Below are 23,711 nucleotides of genomic sequence, written 5' to 3'. Positions count from 1 at the left end.
GGAAGAGTCTTCCTCCAACCACATAACCCTCCTCCTCCCATCCCTTCACCCCCTCATCCCTGTGCACCCCGTGGCACCAGACACAGTCACAGGAGGAGTGACTTTGTCCGACCCCATTCACGTCTGCGAGGGTGGCAGCTGCCAGGGAGGGCTGGTGGGGGAGCGCCCAAAACGGTGTGTCTGCCAAGCCAAGGGGCCAGGGGGAGACCCAGTGGCAGCTGGAAAGGGTGGGGCAGCCAGCTGTGGAGCAGCAGGATGGTGCTGGGGTGACGGAGATGCCACCAGACCCTGAGCACTGCACATAAAGACACATAGGTTACATGCAGATCGTTATAAAGGAGTGCAAACTAACACAAACAGGATTTCTCTATTTCTCTTAGTTTTTGAAACATCCATAAACATTTACATTTTAGTAGACACTCATCCAAAACAACTTACAGAAGCACATAGGGTTAAGTGCATTGCTCAAGGGCACATAGGTGGATTTTTCACCTAGTCAGCTTGGTGATTCGAACCAGCGACCTTTCAGTTACTGGCCCAACGCTCTTAACCGCTAGGTTATCTAACACACAAACACATTATCATCATCAGCAGCAGGGCAAGGCAGGGCCATCATCTCCACACTCTGGTCACGTGTTCTGGCCACACATCTGGTGCACCATCTGTATCTCTCCCCCCTATGTGAGCTGAGAGGGAGAAGAAGGGGGAGAGAGGGGAGGTCATTTTGGGTGTAAATGTGCCCTGGACTTTTCCAGATACATCTGGACCAGACAGACTGGGTATGCAGGGTGTGGTGGGAGCGTATTGAACCTAGACTGCCAATACAGTAAATACACAGATATTCAGAACAAGGAACTCACAAAGCAATCTTACAATATTATCTGGCTATATCCATACATTTGGAGAAGAGACATTTGAAAGAAAGACACTGTATAAAAATTCTAGCAATTTATTGTTGCAGTTTTTCCACAGTGACATACTGTACCATTTAACATCACAATGACACTTACAGTAACGACCCCGTCATATTGGCTACAGGGTGCTGAATGAAAAACAAAACATTAATTACAAGATATGTACTACAGTATACCAAGGTTAGTATCTTTGAGGCTGACTGGAAATCAATTATATATTTCTCTTCTCTGTAACATGTGCATGGTGTGTCCATGTAGTAATAGTGTATCAAGCCCAAGGTTTAATAGAATAACACAACTAAAGTCTGTACAAGCGTAAGATGCTGCATGACATTAATGGAAATGTATCTCAAAGCTTCACAAGACACTCCCTCTGAGTGTTTTATGTAATATTGTACCTAACTCACATTCGGTTGGTGGTAACGTACAACATGACACTTTGAATTACAAGTTTATTCTGGGGGGAAAATGGCTTACGTCATTGTAAAGAAGACTCCATCAGACTGAAAGAAGCTTATGTGGGACTGATTATACTGAATGTACGAGTGAGTCTGATTGGACAGTCTGTGGTCAAAGCACTCCCTCAGACCCATAATGGGAATATTCAGTATGGACATAATGTTCATAAAGTTGCAAATAAAATTTTTTATGTATCGAGCAGACACTATTCTCCATCACATGGAACAGAGATCTGTGTCGGATGTACATTAAGACATATGTTTGGAATATCCCCCAACTGAATAAAGCTCTTAACCAGCTGTCCATTAACAGAGCACACTGAAGCGCCAAGGCCACAGATACTGTAGATGCTACTAACTTTAACCTTTAGGAGTAGCAGGGGGCATTGGAAGCATTCAGGTGCCCTATTCATAAAGCGTCTCAGAGTAGGAGTGCTGATCTAGGGTCCATGTAGTCCTTCACATTGTGATAGCCAAGGAAAAACTGATCGCAAATCAGCTATCCTAAATCAGACACTTTAGGAGTATGGGCTCAGCGCGGTTTTACACACACAGTGCATTCGGAAAGTATTTACACACCTTCACTTTTTCCATATTTTGTAACGTTACAGCCTTATTCAAAAATTGATTGAAATTTAAAAAAAATCCTCAATCTACACACAATACCCCATAATTAAAAATATTTTTTTTAAATTGTGGAAATGTTTGCAAATTGATTTTCTTTTTTTTTACAGAAATAACCCTATTTACAAAACTACTCAGACCCTTTGCTATGAGACTCAACATTGAGCTCAGGTGCATCCTGTTTCCATTGATCATCCTTGAGGTGTTTCTACAACTTGGAGTCCACCTGTGGTAAATTAAATTGATTGGACATGATTTGGAAAGGCACACACCTGTCTATATAAAAGGTCCCACAGTTGACAGTGCATGTCAGAGCAAAAACCAATCCATAAGGTAGAAAGAATTGTCCGTAGAGTTCTGAGACAGGATTGTGTCAAAGCACAGATCTGGGGAAGGGTACCAAAAAAGTTCTGCAGCATTGAAGGTCCCCAAGAACACAGTGGCCTCCATTCTTAAATGGAAGTTTGGAACCACCAAAACTCTTCCTAGAGCTGAGCAATCGGGAGAGAAAGACCTTGGTCAGGGAGGTGACCAAGAACCCAATGGTCATTCTGACAGAGCTCCAGAGTTCCTCTGTGGAGATGGGAGAATGTTCCAGGAGGACAACAATATCTGCAGCTCTCCGTGCAGGCCTTTATGGTAGTGGTCAGAAGGAAGCCACTCCTCAGTAAAAGGCACGACAGCCCGCTTGGAGTTTGCCAAAAGGCACCTAAAGGATTCAAGATTCTCTGATCTGATGAAACCAAGATTGAACTCATTGGCCTGAATGCCAAGCATCACATCTGGAGGAAACCTGGCAGCATCATGTCGGGATGTTTTTCAGCAGCAGGGACTGGTAGACTAATCAGGATCGAAGGAAAGATGAATGGGGGAAAGATGAATGGAGCAAAGTACAGAGATCCTTGATGAAAACATGCTCCAGAGCGATCAGGACCTCAATATTGGGGCGAAGGTTCACCTTCCAAAAGGACAACGACCCTAAGCACAAGGACAAGACAACACAGGAGTGGATTCTGGACAAGTCTCTGAAAGTCATTGAGTGGCTCAGCCAGAGCCTGGAGTTGAACACGATCGAACATCTCTGGAGACCTGACAATAGCTGTGCAACGACGCTCCTCTTCCAACCTGACAGAGCATTAGAGGATTTGCACAGAAGAATCGGATAAACTCCCCAAATACATACCCAAGAAGACTCAAGGCTGTAATCGCTGCCAAAGATGCTTCAACAAAGTACTGAGTAAAGGTTCTGAATACTTAAGTAAATGTGATATTTCCATTGTGTAGATTGATGAGGGGGAAAAAATTATTTTATACGTCTTAGAATAAGGCTGTAACGTAACAAGATGTGGAAAAAGTCAAGGGGTCTGAACTTCCCTGAATGCACTGTATATCTCAAGTCAGAATTCAGCCCTACTCACAGGTCATGTTCTGCTTCTGCTTCCCAAAGAAATAATGTTTGAGCACTGATGCTTCAATGCACATGGGTGTTCTGTTTGAGGGCTTTCTATATACAATCCATTCATAAAACCAAGGCATCCGATTTGTTCACCCCAAGCACATATTCTTTGTACAAGTCACTGAAGAAGCATAGAGAATTCAGGGGGAACAAATAACAAAAGAACAAACAAAATGGGGGATGAATACAATGTCATCACAACAACAACAAAAATGACATCAATAGACATAGTTCAAGAGAAAAAAACAAAAACAATATTCAACGATAGTCTCCAAATTCTTATACAAAGTTAGCTTAATCTAAAAAGCATAAAATTGATTTTTACATCATCACACATGTTGACCTTGACATGTACCATGGCCTAACAGAATTTTGTTTCAGATGCAAGATCTCCTCACGCCGCCTCTGTCCCACCCCTCCCATTGGCATTATTGCTTCTTATGAACGGGGGGCTATTGGATGGAGAAACATTGCACTACATGAGTGTGAAGTTCAGATCTGTACAATTCTGTCCTGTTATATCCCAAAAATGAATGTAACTTGTTATTTTTGCCCATTTCACAATCTGCAGGGCTCTGTATAAGGCAGCTCTGTTTCGTTTTAAGGCATCGCTGCTTTGAGACTAACACAGACCAGAAGCAAAGTGATGGAAGTGGACAAAATCATCTCATTATCGACATTAACAAAAGTTACACTTTTCACATAAGGACCACAAAGTGTGTGCGTGTGTGTGTGTGAGAGAGGGTGTCTCAGTGAGCTGCAGCCGAGTTTAGAGGTTAGAGGTCAGAGCAGGGCTCTTGTTGACTGCCATGACCATCTCTCATTGCTGGTAATTTCCATATTGACCCTGTGGAGGAAGGAAGAAAGTACTGTAAATGGACACATCTTAATGACTTCTCATTCTAACATCTGAATAAACAGGCATTTACTTGAGAAAAGCTCATATTTATATATCTAAATAGGATGCAAACAAGCACATCTGTGGTAGCTATCAATCTTATGTCACAGATGCAGACTATTCCTGTTTGGCTGCATTGGCTGGATTTAACCAGCAGGTGGCAGCATGGCCTCAGAAAAGCTAATGAAAGGAGGGACGCAACTTCTTATTAGTATACTGCAGCATTAGGCAAAATGCTGCTCTGTGACTTGTGCATTTAATATGATAGGAGGGATGTTTTTTTGTTGGTATTTTAAAGGTTCATTTCTAAACAGGGGTCGAAAGTGGCTGCTCTTTAGGAACACAATTGTCATTAGTTACATATTTCAGATTTTCAGTTTCAATTTGACTATTACTTTGATCAGATACTATTTCTACACAGTGCATAATTATTAATAAATGACACATAAAACATTTAAATGCAGTTAATTGCATGAAAAATATATAAATATTAACCAAAGTATGGCGAGTTGTATTTTTGATTTTGTCAATTCCAAACCATCTACATTTTCTCAAGTTCCCCTACAGATTGTGCTTGATATATTTGAAGACCTCAAGCATAAAGTTCGACCCCTGGTTACAAAAAGACGTAAAGAAATCAGATGTTTAAACAGAAGACAGGAGGAGAAACATAACAAATGCAGATCAAGGCTAGGCGAACAGGTCAAACGTCCAGATTTGACGTTGAGGTGACGTCTTCACAGCAACCATTACCTTTGCTTCTTACAGAGCTAGTCAGGGGTTCAAATCCCCGGGTCTTTATTTCCTCATGTGTCCCTGAATATTCAAAGATAAAGAATCAAAGTGTAGCTGTGGCCTCCGCAAAGGACCACAGAAAATACAGGGCAACACGTAGCTCTCCCTCCCTGTCAACACTCCCAAAGGTCTATGTTACATTTGGGGAGGAGAGATTCTACATTACCCTGCTCTGCTCTGACTTGCTGTATTATTCAAGGCAATATATTAAACTCTTTTCCACTCACAACTCAACTGTGAAGGCAGGTTTCTCCTAACAGAGGAGAACCATACTAAGCTGTAAGCTGGCTAAACACATCAAACCGTTTAAGGAATTATATATTAAACTCCCCATACAACGTCAGCATGCACAAGACACCCACTCCTCCCTGGTCTCTTGCTTATGGACACTCCCTGAACCCTGGATAAACTAAATGTTATATCTCATCTTTAACTTCTATCCATCTTTAGCCAACATACAAGGACACAGTAAGACCTGCCTACTCATGGGCTCATGCTCACCTGGTCGTAGCCTGGGTATGGGCGTTGTTGCTGGGCCTGAGGGGGGCCGGGCTGGGGGCCCCGGTAGGCCCCGTACTGCTGCCCCTGGCCCTGGGGGTAACCTTGGGGGTACTGGCCTGGAGCTCCCTGGGATGGACCTGGCGGACACACAGAAATCAAAGGTTATGGACGTCCGACTGAAATATTACATGTACATGAAGATACTGTTCTTCACACCAAATAGGTACACAACGACACTATTATAGACATTGTTCAATAATCAAATGCAGTGTCTGGGAGCGTAACAGCATGCTAGATTCCCAGATTTTGCTGTTCGACGTCAATCATTATGACACGTCGTATTCTTGCACAATTGAGCGCTTCAGGGGAACTCACTTAGAGTCAATCCACCTCCATCTAGCCATGAACACAGATCCACTGACAGGCAGACCGACAGAGGCATGGCAGAGAGAGACTAGTGGGTAGTATTAGTTGGGCCCTGGGCCATTCGTTGAAGTTTGGCTCCACACTAACACTGGCCTACTCTTCTCTGTAATGAGAGAGTCAGAGAGTCTGACTAACTGCAGCCGGCGCTGTAGCCAGCACCAAGGACGGGGCTGGGTGTTAAGTCGTCTAATGCAAGGAGACATCAAGGAGATTCCGTGGGCCTTCATTAGAGAAGCGGAGCCTCATTAAAAACCACTTCATCGGACAGCCTCTGAATACTCCCGTTGCACTGGTGTTACCGTACCGCCGCATATCGCCGTGCTATCAGGCATTCCAACGGCTGATCAGTGATAGGATGCCTGACTGACTGGGGCCAAGTCAAAAGAGAGCCACGCAACATCGTTAGGGCGCTCGTAATGCCAACGCCGCAAAGCTTAACTTAGAGGGGGCCCGCCTGCGAGAGTGAACGAGCGTGTGGCAGATGGAGCCTACCTCACAGCCTCTGCCTCTCTCCACCAGCTCATTACTGACATGAGAGAAATGCCTCTGGCTCAGAGAGAGAGAGAGAGAGAGAAAAAGCAGGAGAAGAAGAGCTGACAGGATTTTAAAAACAAAGGGGAGAAGGCCCACTCGCACACACTGCCAAGGGCGATTACCCATAAGCCTGACCTTTCCTTTCTCTTTCACTCATTCTCTCACACTCCATCTCTCACTTTCTATAACACAGTGACTAGGCCTGTACAGTGACCCACCATAGTACTAGAGGGACACCTAACACAGCACATTGTCTGCCAGTTCCCTCTTCTGATCAACGTGCCAGTGTCTGTAGCCTTGACTGTGCTGCTGCGACATTGAAAGTGCACAATGTAAATCAGGAAAACAGTGGCGTGGTACAGTAAACATACGGGAGGCTCTGGGTTGGTGCCATTTGGAATCAAGGACTGATGTTTCAAGACAACTAAATCGAAAGCAAATGGTGCCTCCTACAGGATGAGTGTGGACTGACAGAGAAAGAGGAAGTCAAAGGGAGACTGAGTATTTCCACCCACCATAACCCTGTTGCTGTCCAGGATAGCCCTGCTGTCCGGGGTACTGCTGCTGTGGGGGGTAGCCCTGCTGTTGAGGAGGACCTTGCTGGTAGGCCTCCTGCTGCTGGCCATACTGGGCATTTCCTACAGGGGGGGCAACAGAGACATTACAGTACCTGTGACATTACAGTATCTGAACCAGGCTCGACGACATAACAGCAGACAGCACAGCAGTGCTTAGTGTGGCCAGAATCAGGGTTGGGGTCCATTCCATTTCGATTCATTCAACTCTGGAGGTAAACAGAAATTCCAATTCAAAATGTTATGTTTGGAATTTCAGTTTACTTCCTGAATTGACTAAACTGAACATGAAATTGACCCCAACCCTGATCCGAATGTTTTGAAAACACTGATTTAGGCTGTTAACAAACAAAGTTAACAAACCATGATCTTTTTCATAGGGGGACTGTTGGTTGGCTGCTGGGTCTCGCTCTGGCAGACAAGACAAGAACCACAGGAGAAAAAGAACCAACACTGTGAGCATGCCCATTGAAACATGAAGTTTTGTTTTTCATATACAGAATTGTTATAGTGACACCTTTTCAGCATCCTTACCTGACACCTGCTATGAGCCGTAAAATAAAATAAAAAGCTTGAACGACAACATTTATGAGAAATGAAATATTTGTGAGTGAGAAATCAAAAATGATATTTTTTTTTAGGAAGGCAGAAAACAGAGCACAGACTCGGCAATCTTCAGCCGCTCAACTCAACCTCCCTTAACCTGAACTGAGCTGGCCAGGGAAGGCTAATTGGGAGAAATAATACTGGTGTAGAAAGGGTATTTTAGGCATGTTAATTGTAAAAAGCTAGCATTTAGGCTACTGCAGTTATTGAACAAAATAGCCTTAGCAACAAAAAAGTTGCATTAGTTACGGCTTAGTTAGTTATGGCTTTAGCGTAGCTTCCTTTTTCCCTACGTAAATTTCTGTGAAACTACATTGATACCTGCGTGGTAGTATTGTTCTGAGAAATCAAAGCGTTGATCAGGAAACGGTGGCTAAAGCAAACTGTACTCACCATCACCTATAGCATTACTTCACAGGGAGATAGGAGACATGTTATTTCATGTCCATTTTGGAGGAGATAGAAGTCAATGGGGGGAAAATTCAGTGGATTCACGCATAAACATTTATTGTGCTTCACACAGTGTCTGTGTGTGTAGAAATGTTCAGAAATATAGGTTTGAAAAAAGTTTTAACTAATCCTGGGAGAAAATAAACTACTTTCTTTTGAGAATATACATATTTTCCCAAAACAATATTTAAAATCCTGTAATTCCCATCAGAGTACAACCTAGCTATTGGAGACTGGAGAGTGCTGTGTCAACGTTTCAAAGGGAGTAGAAAGTAGAAAAGGTGTAAAAAAGTGATTGACACATGCAAGAGAAAATTATTCATTTGAGAATACTTGTTTATGTTGATGCTATGACACAAAATCACTATGAAGGGGTGGGAAATCACTGGGGAAATCATCCCAGTCCAGCTAATCTCATTTTCCTCCATGAGTCTTTGACACAACATCTGTCAAGTCTGCTAACTCGTGTGTGTGGGGCTTCTGCTAAAGTAGGACCTCTGCTTCCGCTAAAAGCACGACCGGAGATCAACTTCCAGGATTGAATCGCTGTATGCATTTGGAGTCCCACCTTGACAAGATCAGGGTTCGACAGAATAACTAGCCGACTAGCTATTTGTTTATCGACGACGCACAGCCCTAAATGGGACGGTGGGCGGGAAAACCGAACATCAGAGCTTCCTTCAGGCCAGACTTACAGAGCACAGTGACTAATGTCCAACTGAATAGTTAGATGACTTTCATCCTCTACTTCCACAAATGTTCTAGATAACCGCGTAGGAACCAAAATAAACCGCCGACGCTCTGTATAAGGCTTGGGTGTGAAGTGGTGCTGAACAATCCACTCCCTTAGCTGATGGACAGGGTCACCATCTGTCACACAATGTTGTTTTGCTTTGTTACGCTCTCCATCCTCTGTCCATCTCCATGCCTCAACACAGCTCCTCTAAGTGAACCTTAGACTGGCAGAGGCTTGGTTGGTTCTACGAGCGAGCAAGCGGTTGGTTGGATCTCCTACCTTCTGAAGCTCCCTGTCCTGCGTGACTGTACTGGTCCCCATAGTAGTCTTCCTGCCCTGGGTACTGCTGAGGGGGTCCTACACACACATACACACACGGCAAACAACACACACACAGGTAGATTCAAGGTGTTGTTGGGGGGTAATTTCGGCGAGGAAGTGAAGTTGTAATTTTGGCCACTTATTTGCTAGAGAGCTCCTGTGTGAGTCTCGTGGGTCACCAAACTACAGTTTAGTAGTGCTGGGACTGACAACCTTCAGGGCGCCTGGGTGAGTGTTCCTTCTATGGTTATGGGGCTACCTGCGTCTGTGAGCCACGACAGTGGAAGTGAAAGATAGCTCCACTTAAAGACGAAGAGGAGAGGGGGTTAGGTACAGGAGAGGAGGTCGCAGCCCTGTGTAAAGTCAAACCAAGCGCCTTGCTCTTGGCCCAGTGGTCCACTCTGTGGAGCGGAGCGGAGCATACCTTGCTGTGGGGGTCTGTAAGGGGGCATGGGCCTCTGCCCCATGACATGGTTGCCTGGGTTGACCTGACCCATCATGCCCATGGGATTCTGCTGGCCCTGGTAGTGCTGCCCACCACCCCCAGGGGGCATGTTGTACTGCTGGGAGGGAGGCTGCTGGTGCATCATGGGGCCTGGGGTGGGAACAACACAAATACACACAATATTTCATTACAGAACCCAATTAGAAAAATAATAATAATAAAATGCTCTATGGGTGGATGTCATCATCAATAGAAGGACAACTGAAGGTCCAGTGTGAGAGATCTATTAATTATACTTTCCCCCCCTCTTTCCTGTACCTTGGTTAGGCTGCATGTTCATGTTGGGCCGGGGGCCGTAGTTGCCCATGGGTCCCTGTCCCTGGGGCATGTTCATCTGGCCCTGAGCAGGCATGCCCTGAGACGAGGGCACAGCGTGGTTGTAGCCGCCCATGGAGCCGTGGCTGCTGGGGGGCATGTTCATGGCGCCACTGCCGGGCATGTTGGGAGGCTGGTTGGGGCCAGGCCCGGGGCCCTGCATGGGCATGTGATTGGGCCCTGGGAAAAAAGGACAGACCATTTAACCTTCAGGATGATACAGTGCCTAGCAAAAGTATTCACCACCCTGGCGTTTTTTCTATTTTGTTGCATGACAACCTGTACATTTTTTTTCTCCCCAATTTCGTGGTATCCAATTGGTAGTAGTTACAGTCTAGTCTCGTCGCTGCAACTCCCGTACGGACTCGGGAGAGGCGAAGGTCGAGAGCCATGCATCCTCCGAAACACAACCCAACCAAGCCGCACTGTGTCTTGACACAATGCCCATCCAACCCGGAAGCCAGCAGCACCAATCTGTCGGAGGAAATACCGAACACCTGGCGACCGTGTCAGCGTGCACTGCACCCGGCCCGCCACAGGAGTCGCTAGTACGCGATGAGACAAGGATATCCCTGCCGGCCAAACCCTCCCTAACCCGAACGACGCTGGGCCAATTGTGCGCCGCCCATGGGCGTCGCGGCTGGCTGTGACAGAGCCTGGGCTCGAACCCAGAATCGCTAGTGGTACAGCTAGCACAGTGCCTTAGACCACTGCGCCACTCGGGAGGCGACAACCTGTAATTTAAATTGATTTTTATTTGGATTTCATGTAATGGACATACACAAAATAGTGAAATGAAAAAAAATAAAATGTCAAACGGAAAAGTGATGCGTGCATATGTATTCACCCCCTTCGCTATGAAGCCACAAAATAAGATCTGGTGCAACCAATTACCTTCAGAAGTCACATAATTAGTTAAATAAAGTCCACTTGTGTGCAATATATATACACATACACAGTGGGGCAAAAAAGTATTTAGTCAGCCACCAATTGTGCAAGTTCTCCCACTTAAAAAGATGAGAGGCCTGTAATTTTCATCATAGGTACACTATGACAGACAAAATTAGAAAAAAAATCCAGAAAATCACATTGTAGGATTTTTTATGAATTTATTTGCAAATTATGGTGGAAAATAAGTATTTGGTCAATAACAAAAGTTTCTCAATACGTTGTTATATACCCTTTGTTGGCAATGACAGAGGTCAAACGTTTTCTGTAAGTCTTCACAAGGTTTTCACACACTGTTGCTGGTATTTTGGCCCATTCCTCCAAGCAGATCTCCTCTAGAGCAGTGATGTTTTGGGGCTGTTMCTGGGCAACACGGACTTTCAACTCCCTCCAAAGATTTTCTATGGGGTTGAGATCTGGAGACTGGCTAGGCCACTRCAGGACCTTGAAATGCTTCTTACGAAGCCACTCCTTCGTTGCCCGGGCGGTGTGTTTGGGATCAACAATTTTTATCCATGACGGCGTAATGTGTTACTAATGGTTTTTCTTGAGACGTGGTCCCAGCTCTCTTCAGGTCATTGACCAGGTCCTGCCGTGTAGTTCTGGGCTGATCCCTCACCTTCCTCATGATCATTGATGCCCCACGAGGTGAGATCTTGCATGGAGCCCCAGACCGAGGGTGATTGACCATCATTGAAACTTCTTCCATTTTCTAATAATTGCGCCAACAGTTGTTGCCTTCTCACCAAGCTGCTTGCCTATTGTCCTGTAGCCCATCCCAGCCTTGTGCAGGTCTACAATTTTATCCCTGAGGTCCTTACACAGCTCTCTGGTCTTGGCCATTGTGGAGAGGTTGGAGTCTGTTTGATTGAGTGTGTGTACAGGTGTCTTTTATACAGGTAAAGAGTTCAAACAGGTGCAGTTAATACAGGTAYTGAGTGGAGAACAGGAGGGCTTCTTAAAGAAAAACTAACAGGTCTGTGAGAGCRGGAATTCTTACTGGTTGGTAGGTGATCAAATACTTATGTCATGCAATAAAATGCAAATGAATTACTTAAAAATCATACAATGTGATTTTCTGGATTTTTGTTTTAGATTCTGTCTCTCACAGTTGAAGTGTACCTATGATAAAAAATTACAGACCTCTACATGCTTTGTAAGTAGGAAAACCTGCAAAATCAGCAGTGTATCAAATACTTGTTTGAAAATAAGAATTTGTTCTTTACTGACTTGCCTAGTTAAATAAAAGTAAAATCATGGTTGGGTTCTAAAAAAAATCTGAAATTTTGAACATCCCTCGAAGCACCATTAAATCAGAGAGGCAACAAAGAGACCAAAGATAACCCTGAAGGAGCTGCAAAGCTCCACAGCGGAGATTGGAGTATCTGTCCATAGGACCACCTTAAGCCGTACACTCCACAGAGCTGGGCTTTACATAAGAGTGGCCAGAAAAAAGCCACTGCTTAAAGAAAAAAATAAGCAAACACGTTTGGTGTTCGCCAAAAGCCATGTGGGAGACTCCCCAAACATATGGAAGAAGGTACTCTAGTCAGATGAGACTAAAATTGAGCTTTTTGGCCATCAAGGAAAATGCTATGTCTGGCGCAAACCCAACACCTCTCATCACCCTGAGAACACCATCCCCACAGTGAAGCATGGTGGTGGCAGCATCATGCTGTGGGATGTTTTTCATCTTCAGGGACTGGGAAACTGGTCAGAATTGAAGGAATGAAGGCGCCAAATACAGGGAAATTCTTGAGGGAAACCTGTTTCAGTCTTCCAGAGATTTGAGACTGGGATGGAAGTTCACCTTCCAGCAGGACAATAACCCTAAGCACACTGCTAAAGCAACACTCGAGTGGTTTAAGGGGAAACATTTAAATGTCTTGGAATGGCCTAGTCAAAGCCCAGACCTCAATCCAATTGAGAATCTGTGGTATGACTTAAAGATTGCTGTACACCAGCAGAACCCATCCAACTTGAAGGAGCTGGAGCAGTTTTGCATTGAAGAATGGGCAAAAATCCCAGTGGCTAGATGTGCCAAGCTTATAGAGACATACCCCAAGAGACTTGCAGCTGTAAATGCTGCAAAAGGTGCCTCTACAAAGTATTGCCTTTGGGGGGTGAATAGTCTTGAACTGCACTGTTGGTTAAGGGCTTGTAAGTTACCATTTCACGGTAAAGTCTACACTTGTTGTATTCGGCACGTGACAAAGTTTGGTTTGATTTAGTTATGCACACTCAAGTTCCGTTTTTTTTGTCTTATTTCTTGTTTCACAATAAAAAATATTTTGCATCTTCAAAGTGCATGTTGTGTAAATCAGATGATACAAACCCCCAAAAATCAATTTTAATTCCAAGTTGTAAGGCAACAAAATAAGAAAAATGCCAAGGGGGGTGAATATGTTCGCAAACCACTGTTACCATACAGTACAGAGATTAAGATGGAACTGTTAAATTAAAAGATTCTCTCCTGAGAAAGTATTTTCTCCCTATTCTAATATTTACAACCATGTGTGCTATATATGCCTTGACAACTGGTAATAATTGGCATAACAAAGTAGACTAAATGCTCACAGTCTCCCTCACTCAAACGAACACGCATATAAACACAACCACAGTGAAGTGGAGTCCAAGACCACCTAGGAACATAAAGCAAAGAAACAGTCAGATGCACAATTATACCCCTGAACTAGCTGCACTGGGAGCCACGTTTGAAACGGAATTACAAAGAAAACTACAAAAATGTATGTGGTCAACATTCATGGAATACATTAAATATATACATCATTTGGGAACCATTTCATTGTTTTATCACAGGTACATTATTTTCCCCATTTGAATCTTACAGCAACTCAACGTACGGCTTTTCATGACTTATGGGCAGGGCAGACCAAAATGTTTAATGGCTTATCAGATGAAGTGCAAACTGGAATGAAAATGTAAAAGGACCGGTGCTTCTATAGTGAAATAAATCTCACATCTGTGCTGTTTGCGAGCGATGTTGTTAGGCTACATTGTATCGTTGTTTCCTCTTCAGAGCGTACTAGTGAGAAACAACATACTTTTACTTCACAGAGAGAACCACGAGATCTTCAGGTTTAGCATCCACACATTTTTGAATGATCTGAATGATGATGATTATGGTGAAGGGGGTGATTAAATGTACATTATACAACGGGTGAGTCTAATCCTGATGGGTTAAAACAGCATTCCAGCCGGCGTCTATTCCACAAGTTACCACCGACTAAATATGTGACGTTGAAATGCTCATTTACTCTGTTCCATCTGACTGCACTGTCTCACCAGCCCAGCCAGGCAATTATAAACTTGATCTCCACTATAAAAAGCATCTAGACATTATCTCACATTTCTTTTAGACTAACATTTGATTTTCAACAGCAGAGACTTGTATAAACCTTGCTGTCTGTCTCTCCGACCTTTTCAATTTTGTTTTAATATGGAATTGCGATCTCCATCATCCCATATAAAGTGAATGTGTCCGAATGAGCCAGACAGCAAATTGAGCTGGTTGTCATAGCAACATACAGTTGACTAGCTAAATCGATACTTTGTTGCCAAAACTAAAACGGATGAGTGGAACATCTTTCGGCGGCATGACTATGGATGAATGGGAAAAAGAGATGGCAATAATACCCAGGCATGCAGATTTGGAGGATACGGCATTGAATGACCTAGAGAAAAGCAGCGACGGAAAAAAACACAGTTAAGAATACAAACTGGGCTATGCGTTGCTTTGAGGGCTGGCTAGCAGAGAAGAAAAGGTTGTTGACTTCAAAACTGTCACTAAGATTTTAACATCCTTCACCGATAGTTTTATGAATATGTACAAAATGGGAAGGGGGAGCAGTACAGCATAAGTAGCTACCTGGCACTCCGGGGTGGGCTCAAATGGTTTCTAAATGACCCTCCCATCGGTCGCAGCTGGTGCCTTATGAAGGACACCGAATTTACCACCCCGAATCATGTATTTATGGGAAGCATTAAACAGCTATGGCAGCAAGGAAAATATATCACAAACAGACACCCTCCCATCACCGATAAGGACATGGCCTAGCTCCAAAACTCCCAGGCTCTGAATCCGGGACACCAAGGGGTCTGGTCCAGAAAGTGTGGTTCAACTTCCAGTTACATCTGGGTCGAAGAGGAAAAGAGAGGAACAGACAACTAAAGCCCAACTCATTCCTCGTAAAAACAGACGAGAACGGTCTAAGGTATGTTATGCATAGCCTGTTCGTGTTATTTCTAAGTTGCACTCGTAATTAGGCTATTGGAAAACAATACTATAACGCATTCTCTCTCAGATATGCCACTCTCGCATATAAATGAGGCAACAAAGAATCCTCTGGACCCAAGGGAGAGGGGCAGGGAGTCCAAGAGGGGATTGATGTTCGAGCAGCCAGGGAACCCACTATGCCCGGTGGCATCACTGGAAAAATATCTATTGAAATACCCAGAGAAAGCCCTTCAATTTTATCTCCACCCAAGGAGAGGAGTGTGTATCGGGGACTCAATCTGGTACACATCAGAGCCGATGGGCGTGAACTATCTGACAGCACTTCTACCCAAGATCTGCAGGGCAGCGGGAACAACTACATACACAAATCACAGCATCAGGACCACGACAGTCCAGAAACTGGCCAAGGCCGGTTTAGAAGCGAGGGAGATTATGTTAGTGAGTGGGCATCAGTGCAAATATATCTACAACACAAAATCCATGTCTACATGTGTGTATAGTTCGTATGTTATGTGTGTGTTTTTGCCTGTGTTGCTTCACAGTCCCCACTGTTCCATAAGGTGTATTTATCTATTTAAAAAATATATATGATTCTACTGCTTGCATCAGTTACCTGATGTGGAATAGAGTTCCATGTAGTCATGGCTCTATGTAGCACTGTGCACCTCCCATAGTCTGTTCTGGACTTGGGGACTGTGAAGAGACCTCTGGTGGCATGTCTTGTGGGGTATGCATGGGTGTCTAAGCTGTGTGCTAGTCGTTTAAACATATAGCTCAGTGCTTAGTTTCAACATGTCAATACCTCTCACAAATACAAGTAGTGATGAAGTCAATCTCTCCTCCACTTTGAGCCAGGAGAGATTGACATGCATATTATTAATGTTTGCTCTCTGTGTACATCCAAGGGCCAGCCGTGCTGCCCTGTTCTGAGCCAATTGCAATTTACCCTCTTTGTGGCAACTGTTAAGGTTGAGCAGTGCTTTATTATGGACAGACTTCTCCCCATCTTAGCTACTGTTGTATCAATATGTTTTGACCAGGACAGTTTACAATCCAGGGTTACTCCAAGCAGTTTAGTCACCTCAACTTGCTCAATTTCCACATTATTAATTGCAAGGTTTAGTGAATGATTTGTCCCAAATACAATGCTTTTCCCCCCTGAAATACTTAGGACCAACTTATTCCATGCCACCTATTCTGAAACTAACTGCATTTCAGTTGCTTGGTAGCTGACGTGTATAGTGTTGAGTCATCCGCGTACATCGACACACTGGCTTTACTCAAGGCATGTCGTTAGTAAAGATTGAAAAAAGTAAGGGGCCTAAACAGCTGCACTATGTTCTGTTAGACAGGTAACTATTTATCCACAATATAACAGGGGGTGTAAAGCCATAACAAGTTTTTCCAGCAGCAGACTATGATCGATAATGTCAAAAGCAACACAGAAACAAAACATCCCCCCCCAATCTTTTTATCATCAATTTCTCTCAGTCATTTGTGTAAGTGCTGTGCTTGTTGAATGTCCTTTCCTATAAGCGTGCCGAAAGTCTGTTGTCAATTTATTTAAATGTAAAATAGCATTGTATATAGGTGTGCTATTTGAGCCAGTAAAGGGGGCTTTACTATTCTTAGGTAGCAGAAATACTTTTGCTTCCCTCCAGGCCTGAGGGCACACACCTTCTAGTAGGCTTAAATTGAAGATGTGGCAAATCGGAGTGGCAATATCGTCCACTATTATCCTCAGTAATTTTCCATCCAAGTTGTCAGACCCCAGTGGCTTGTCATTGTTGATAGACAATCATTTTTCACCTCTTCCACACTTACTTCACAATTCTTGCCTTTCATAATTTGGTCAGATATACTTGGATGTGTAGTGTCAGTGTTTGTTGCTGGCATGTCATGCCTAAGTTTGCTAATCTTGCCAATGAAAAAGTAATTAAAGTTGTTGCCAATTTCAGTTGTTTTGGAATGAATGATGGAGCTGAGTTTGCCTTTTTTCCAACATTTAATTGAAGGTGCTCCAAAGCTTTTTACTATCATTATTCAAGTTATCTAGAAGGGTGAGTGACTAACTGTGAATTGTTTTGGCAGAGTGAAAGTACAAGCGCTTCCCACGTTCGAACAGACACCTCCACATCAAAGCACGCCTCCAAGACCCAAATTTCGTTCTGTTGAATTTCCTAATAATTTCCTAATAAGGAGAATTAAAACCAAGGCTAAATCAAGTTCAGCCCCCTTTAATGATGCTATTATTTTCTCCTTCATGGCATGCGGAGTGCGAAAGCTCATCAACTAGAGAGAGCTTCTACAAGAAGATTGAATTGGCTTCTTTCTCTCGTCGATACGTTTCACACCTTTCCGATCCAGAACCAAGCACACATGAGGAATTCATTTTCATAATGTTAGATGGGACGGGTATATAGTCTTCTCTATTCGCTGCAGAAAATTGCAAAGGAATAACGTTAGGAAACAATAACCTCAACCTACAGCTGTCAAATGATTTGGCAGAAATAGAAGCAATCAGCAACAGCTTGATAAAAAGTGTAAAACATGTGAATGATAATTACACAATGTAAATGGGACAATATTTTCATGTTGTAAACCAACTAATAATTGCACTTTTAGTTGTCTCATTAAAATGTTTTCAATATCTGTTTATGAATTTCTACAATTTATATTTGGTTTGAGGTTACGTCGTTGAAATTTGGAGCCATTAACATTTTAAAATATTGTCCTATGTACATTGTGTAATTTACTGATTTGTCCTTAACTATTCCCGTAGGGATATCGAATGTCAAACCAAATTGACCATGGGCATTACGATCGGGTGGCGTGCAGCTGCGCTCCGAATTGCTGCCAGCTGTGGGCATAATTGAATTAGACCCAAGGAAAACTGTTATGGTATCTTTCCTTACCAACCTTTCTATCCCACACCTGCCCATATGGGGAGATGTTCAGAATAGTAAGGCCCTATAAAATATGCGTTGTGGAGAACACAGACGGAATCACCGAATCCAGACATTAAAACAGAATTCAACAACATTCCCCCAAAAACGTTTACTTAGTAGGGAATTAACTTAGAAAATAATTTAATTTTCCAAAGTTAATCATAAGACATGAACAAATGCCTGTGTGTGTGTGTGCCGTGCGCATGTACACTTTGTGTAGCCATTAGCAATGATGCTAAACGATAACCGTCTTCTGGTAGAGATGGAAACGATTTCCCAAAAACCTTCTCAATTCACCCTTAATCATTTTAAGATGGTCACACCATGATCATTTAGCTATTAGATGTATTGACTCAGGGGCGTTGTCAATAAATTGGCAAAAAATGTCCAAAAACATGTTGTTTTCACGTTGAAGGCCAAATCATTCGGACGCTACAGACGTTTGTGAAAAGACTGATTTTCGGGATGTCTCGTGGTCTGACGAACGTTGTAACTTGGCCACCTTCCACCGCAAATGCGGAAAGCCGCCATTGGCAGATGCGGTGGATTCAGACTCAGCAAAACATATCTATAGCTGTCATCAAGTCAAAGGGTGGCTACTTTGAAGAATCTCAAATATATTTATATTTGTTTTTTGGTTACTACATAATTCCATATGTGTTACTTCATAGTTTTGATGTCTTCACTATTATTCTACAATGTAGCAAATAGTAAAAATAAAATAAAAACCCTGGAATGAGTAGGTGTCCAAACTTTTGACTGGTATTGTATATATATTTACACATATTTAAACCTTTTTAGGGTAGGCACAAAACTACCTTCGTCCTTTCATAATAAAAAAAAAAACGGTACTGGTTACCTTCAGACGAGTTCCGTGACACTTGTGGGGTCACATTAGTTTGTTGCCCAAATGGGCTGTAGATCAGGTGGCAGGTTATGTGCTGGATAGCACGTTAGTTCAGAAGGGAGAGTTTTAGAGAGGGGGATCCAATCACTATAGTAGGCCTATAGGCTACTCCAACACTTTATTTTTATACAAACCTTCAGAAAACACAATGCGAAACTTGTTGTTCTCACGGTCAAGCGAAATTATACAATGTATCACTTGTACACCAGTGCTGAAGAGTAAATAACGATACAATGTAGCCGAACAACCTCGCTTGCAAACAGCAGAGATGTGAGATTTATTTCACTCTAGAAGCACTGAACAAAATATTTAGGGGCATATGGCAGTCTGCTCTGCCCTGCCCGTCCTCTCAGTCACACCAGGGCTGCGAAGCATATAGGGTTGCTATATGATTGAACCGGGAAAATAATGTAACTGAAAAAATATATATGAAATAGTTCCCCAAAACTGTCTGATGTTAATATTTGATGTATTACATGAATGGTGACCACAGACCTTCCAAAAATACATTTAAATCGTGCTTTAATAAGATTATTTTTCACCCTGCTCCATTGTTTTGGTAATTGCTTTTCAAATTTGGGTCCCAGTGTGGCTAGTTCCGGTGGCATCATGACACATCTGACTGTTCCTTCTCTTAGAAGACCACCAGAGCTCACAGACCGACGAGTGACATCATCGTTTAGCAGAGCACCATCCCCTCCCATCCCAGATCTGTGGTGTTGCTAGGCAACCATCGTGAGTGAGAAAGGGACAGAGGGAGGTGGTGGTGACGAAGAGGTCACTTACCAGGCATCTGTCCGTTCATCTGGTTCTGCATGTGTGGGGCAGTGGGGCCGCCGCTGACCATGCCCTCCGAGGGCATGTTGTGTCCGTGGGGGGGCTGGGGGCCAGGCGCTCCACTCTGATTCATCCCACCAGGGCCCATGGGCATGTTCTGAGTGGGTGGCTAGACAGACAACACAGAGACACAGGGAGAGAAATACCATCTGTGTTAAGGTACATATCTGAGCCATGTATGAGAAAGAAAGCAAGTGATGTTGAAGGTACAGAATTAAAAGACTCAGGCTTCATCTAACTGTGGACATATAATCTCTGGCTATACAGTGCATTCGTAAAGTATTCAGACCCTTTCACCTTTTCAACATTTTGTTACATTACAGCCTTATTCTATAATTGATTACGTTGTTTTTTCGCCCCTCATCAATCTACGCACAATACCCCATAATGACAAAGCAAGATCCAGTTATTTTTTAAGTTTTCTTTTTAGAAATGTTTGCAAATGTATTAAAAACAAAAATACCATTATTTACATAAGTATTCAGACACCATGCTATGACACTCCAAGCCATGAGGTCGAAGGAATTGTCCATAGAGCTCCGAGACACAAATCTGGGAAAGGGTACCAAAAAATGTTTGCAACATTGAAGGTACCCAAGAACACAGTGGCCTCCATCATTCTTAAATGGAAGAAGTTCGGAACCACCAAGACTCTTCCTAGAAGAATGGGAGAAACTCCCCAAATACAGGCGTGCAAAGCTTGTAGCGTAATACCCAAGAAAACTCAAGGATGTAATCGCTGCGAAAGGTGCTTCAACAAAGTATTAAGTAAAGGGTCTGAATACTTATGTAAATGTTATATTTCAGTTTATTTTTTATAAATTTGCAAACATTTCTAAAAACCTGTTTTTGCTTTGTCATTGTGGAGTAATGTGTGTACAATCATGATGAAAAATAACAATTTAATCAAATTCAGAATTAGGCTATGACGTAACAAAATTTGGAAAATTTAAGGGGTCTGAATACTTTCCGAATGCACTGTATAGTGTCTGGATATATGTTATTCTATCCTCTATTTCACAGCGCCAGATTGAAGCAACAAGCAAGCTTATATAATAAAGGATGGCCTATCAACAGAGTATACCATTACATTATCTCATACTATTGTAAAGGCCATCAATTGGCCTATCACCAGCAGTGTGTCTCAGAGGTGTGACATAACCTGATTGAATATCTATGGGAAATAGCCTGCAATACACAGTATGAATATTGTGTGAACCAAGACACCTTAGACACCCTATCATAATTCAAACACCACTTCTCCATCCATACTCACTTCAAGCTTTACCTCTGGAGGAGTAGGGGAGTCACACTTCTGAAATCAAGTACAGAGCATCTAGGTGAACATTATACACCTCCCCTTTGTCCAACAACAGGGGAGACCGAGCAAGCTTGCATTTGGGTGGCATATGAGGCATATCAAATGATTGCTTTCAATCTCACATGCACCACAAAATCTATCGTCAGAGCTTGACAGCGGTAGATATACAAGCAAAAGGGAAGGGGTAACACGTATTATGGCCTCATTTCCTGTACTTGACGAATCTAGTGGAATTTCTGACTAGCAGTGTAATGTACAGTACCAGTCAAACGTTTGGACACACCTACTCATTCAAGGGTTTTTCTTCCTTTTTACTATTTTCTACATTGTATAATAAGTGATAATAACACATATGGAATCATGTAGTAACCAAAAAAAGTCAAAATATTTTTTAGATTCTTTAAAGTAGCCACCTTTTGCCTTGACAGCTTTACACACTTGGCATTCTCTCAACCAGCTTCACCTGGAATGCTATTCCAACAGTCTTGAAGGAGTCTCCACATTGGCTGCTTTTCCTTCACTCTGCGGTCCAAATCATCCCAAACCATCTCAATTGGGTTGAGGTCAGGTGATTGTGGAGGCCAGGTCATCTGATGCAGCAATACATCACTCTCCTTCTTGGTCAAATAGTCCTTACACAGCCTGTAGGTATGTTGGGTCATTGTCCTGTTGAAAAACAAACGATAGTCCCACTAAGCGCAAACCAGATGGGATGGCGTATCGCTGCATTATGCTGTGGTAGCCATGGTCGTGAAGAGTGCCTTGAATTCTAAATAAATCACAAACAGTGTCACCAGCAAAGCATACCCACACCACCTCCTCCATGCTTCACGGTGGGAAACACACATGCAGAGATGGTCCGTTCACCTACTCTGTGTCTCACAAAGACACAGCGGTTAGACCAAAAAAATTCTAATCACAAATTGGGACTCATCAGACCAAAGGACAGATTTCCACCGGTCTAAGGTCCATTGCTCATGTTTCTTGGCCCAAGCATGTCTCTTCTTATTATTGGTGTCCTTGAGTAGTGGTTTCTTTGCAGCAAGTTGACCATGAAGGCCTGATTCACGCAGTCTCCTCTAAACAGTTGAGATGCGTCTGTTACTTGAACTCTGTGAAGCATTTCTTTGGCTGCAATTTCTGAGGCTGGTAACTCTAATGAACTTATTCTCTGCAGCAGAGGTAACTCTGGGTCTACCTTTCCTGTGGTGATCCTCATGAGACAGTTTAATCACAGAGCTTGATGTTTTTGCGACTGCACTTGAAGTCCTTGAAATTTCCCAGATTGACTGACCTTCATGTCTTAAAGTAATGATGGACTGTCATTTCTCTTTGCTTATTTGAGCTGTTCTTGCCATAATATGAACTTGGCCTTTTACCAAATAGGGCTATCTTCAGTATACCAGTCCCTATCTTGTCACAACACAACTGATTGACACAAACCCATTAAGGGAAGAAATTCCACAAATTAACTTTTAAGAAGGCACACCTGTTAATTTAAATACATTACAGGTGACTACCTCATGAAGCTGATTGAGAGAATTCCAAGAGTGTACAAAGCTGTCATTGCTACTTTGAATTCTCAAATATAAAATATATTTTGATTTGCTTAACACTTGTTGTCTTACTTCATGATTCCATATGTGTTATTTCATAGGTTTAATGTCTTCACTATTATTGTACAATGTAGAAAATAGTAAAAATAAAGAAGATCCCAAACTTTTGACTGGTACTGTATATGTAGAGGGCATTCTTTAATTGCCTGTCTATGCCCTTATATTTGGGGCGGCAGGTAGCCTAGTGGTTAGAGCGTTGGGCCAGTAACCAAAAGGTTGCTAGATCGAATCCCTGAGCTGACAAGGTAAAAATCTGTATTTCTACCCCTGAACAAGGCAGTTGTTCCTAGGCCGTCATTGTAAATAAGAATTTGTTCTTAACTGACTTGCCTAGTTTAATAAAAAAATGTCAAGTTGTGATCTAGGCCTATATATTATATCAGTTGGTGAAGGGAATTATATGGAGAGGGTATTTTTTTTATTACCATGTTTGGGGCAATAAAAAAAATACTAGGCTACTAGCCAAGAACAACACCTTATTTGAAATTGTACAATATCTGTACAACTTCATGAATTCCAGTACGCTTCATGTTTTCTCTCTGGCAGAAATGTGTCAGAGTGAATCAGCACCTACGTCACTGCCCTTCGCCCTGGACCCATACTCACAGCAGGGAGCAGAGACTGCATGTTCTGATTGGAGTCTGCTATCGTGGCCAGGTAAACCAAATTTCTGTGGAGCATTTGTTGGTACCTTTTGACAGAACGAACATAAAACACATTTTAACATTTAAAAGACAGGGAGATGGGCCATCAATACACTGC

General features: G+C 42.9%; 1 protein-coding gene across 9 annotated transcripts in view; it reads right to left on the bottom strand.

Moving 5' to 3' along the window:
• Positions 1-935: 935 nt before the first annotated feature.
• ss18 (SS18 subunit of BAF chromatin remodeling complex) overlaps positions 936-23,711 on the bottom strand; it is a 24,873-nt gene continuing 2,097 nt past the window's right edge. For 3 of the 9 annotated variants that reach the window (XM_024009418.2, XM_024009412.2, XM_024009416.2), the window contains exons 3-12: positions 23,556-23,640; positions 21,289-21,327; positions 19,962-20,121; positions 10,058-10,294; positions 9,719-9,889; positions 9,253-9,330; positions 7,545-7,592; positions 7,122-7,244; positions 5,647-5,783; positions 936-4,299 (exon numbers count right to left, since the gene is read on the bottom strand). In XM_024009418.2, coding sequence (XP_023865186.1) covers positions 4,273-4,299; positions 5,647-5,783; positions 7,122-7,244; positions 7,545-7,592; positions 9,253-9,330; positions 9,719-9,889; positions 10,058-10,294; positions 19,962-20,121; positions 21,289-21,327; positions 23,556-23,640 — 1,105 coding nt within the window. In that variant the 3' untranslated portion in view covers positions 936-4,272. Of the gene's footprint in view, positions 4,300-5,103; positions 5,167-5,646; positions 5,784-7,121; positions 7,245-7,544; positions 7,593-9,252; positions 9,331-9,718; positions 9,890-10,057; positions 10,295-19,961; positions 20,122-21,288; positions 21,328-23,555; positions 23,641-23,711 lie in introns of all 9 variants that reach the window. The other 6 variants (XM_024009414.2, XM_024009413.2, XM_024009415.2 and 3 more) reach the window with 6 other exon arrangements.

This window comes from Salvelinus sp. IW2-2015, linkage group LG19 (genome assembly GCF_002910315.2).
Source record: "Salvelinus sp. IW2-2015 linkage group LG19, ASM291031v2, whole genome shotgun sequence".
Lineage (NCBI taxonomy): Eukaryota > Metazoa > Chordata > Actinopteri > Salmoniformes > Salmonidae > Salvelinus > Salvelinus sp. IW2-2015.
This window is presented reverse-complemented; position numbering and strand designations above follow the sequence as displayed.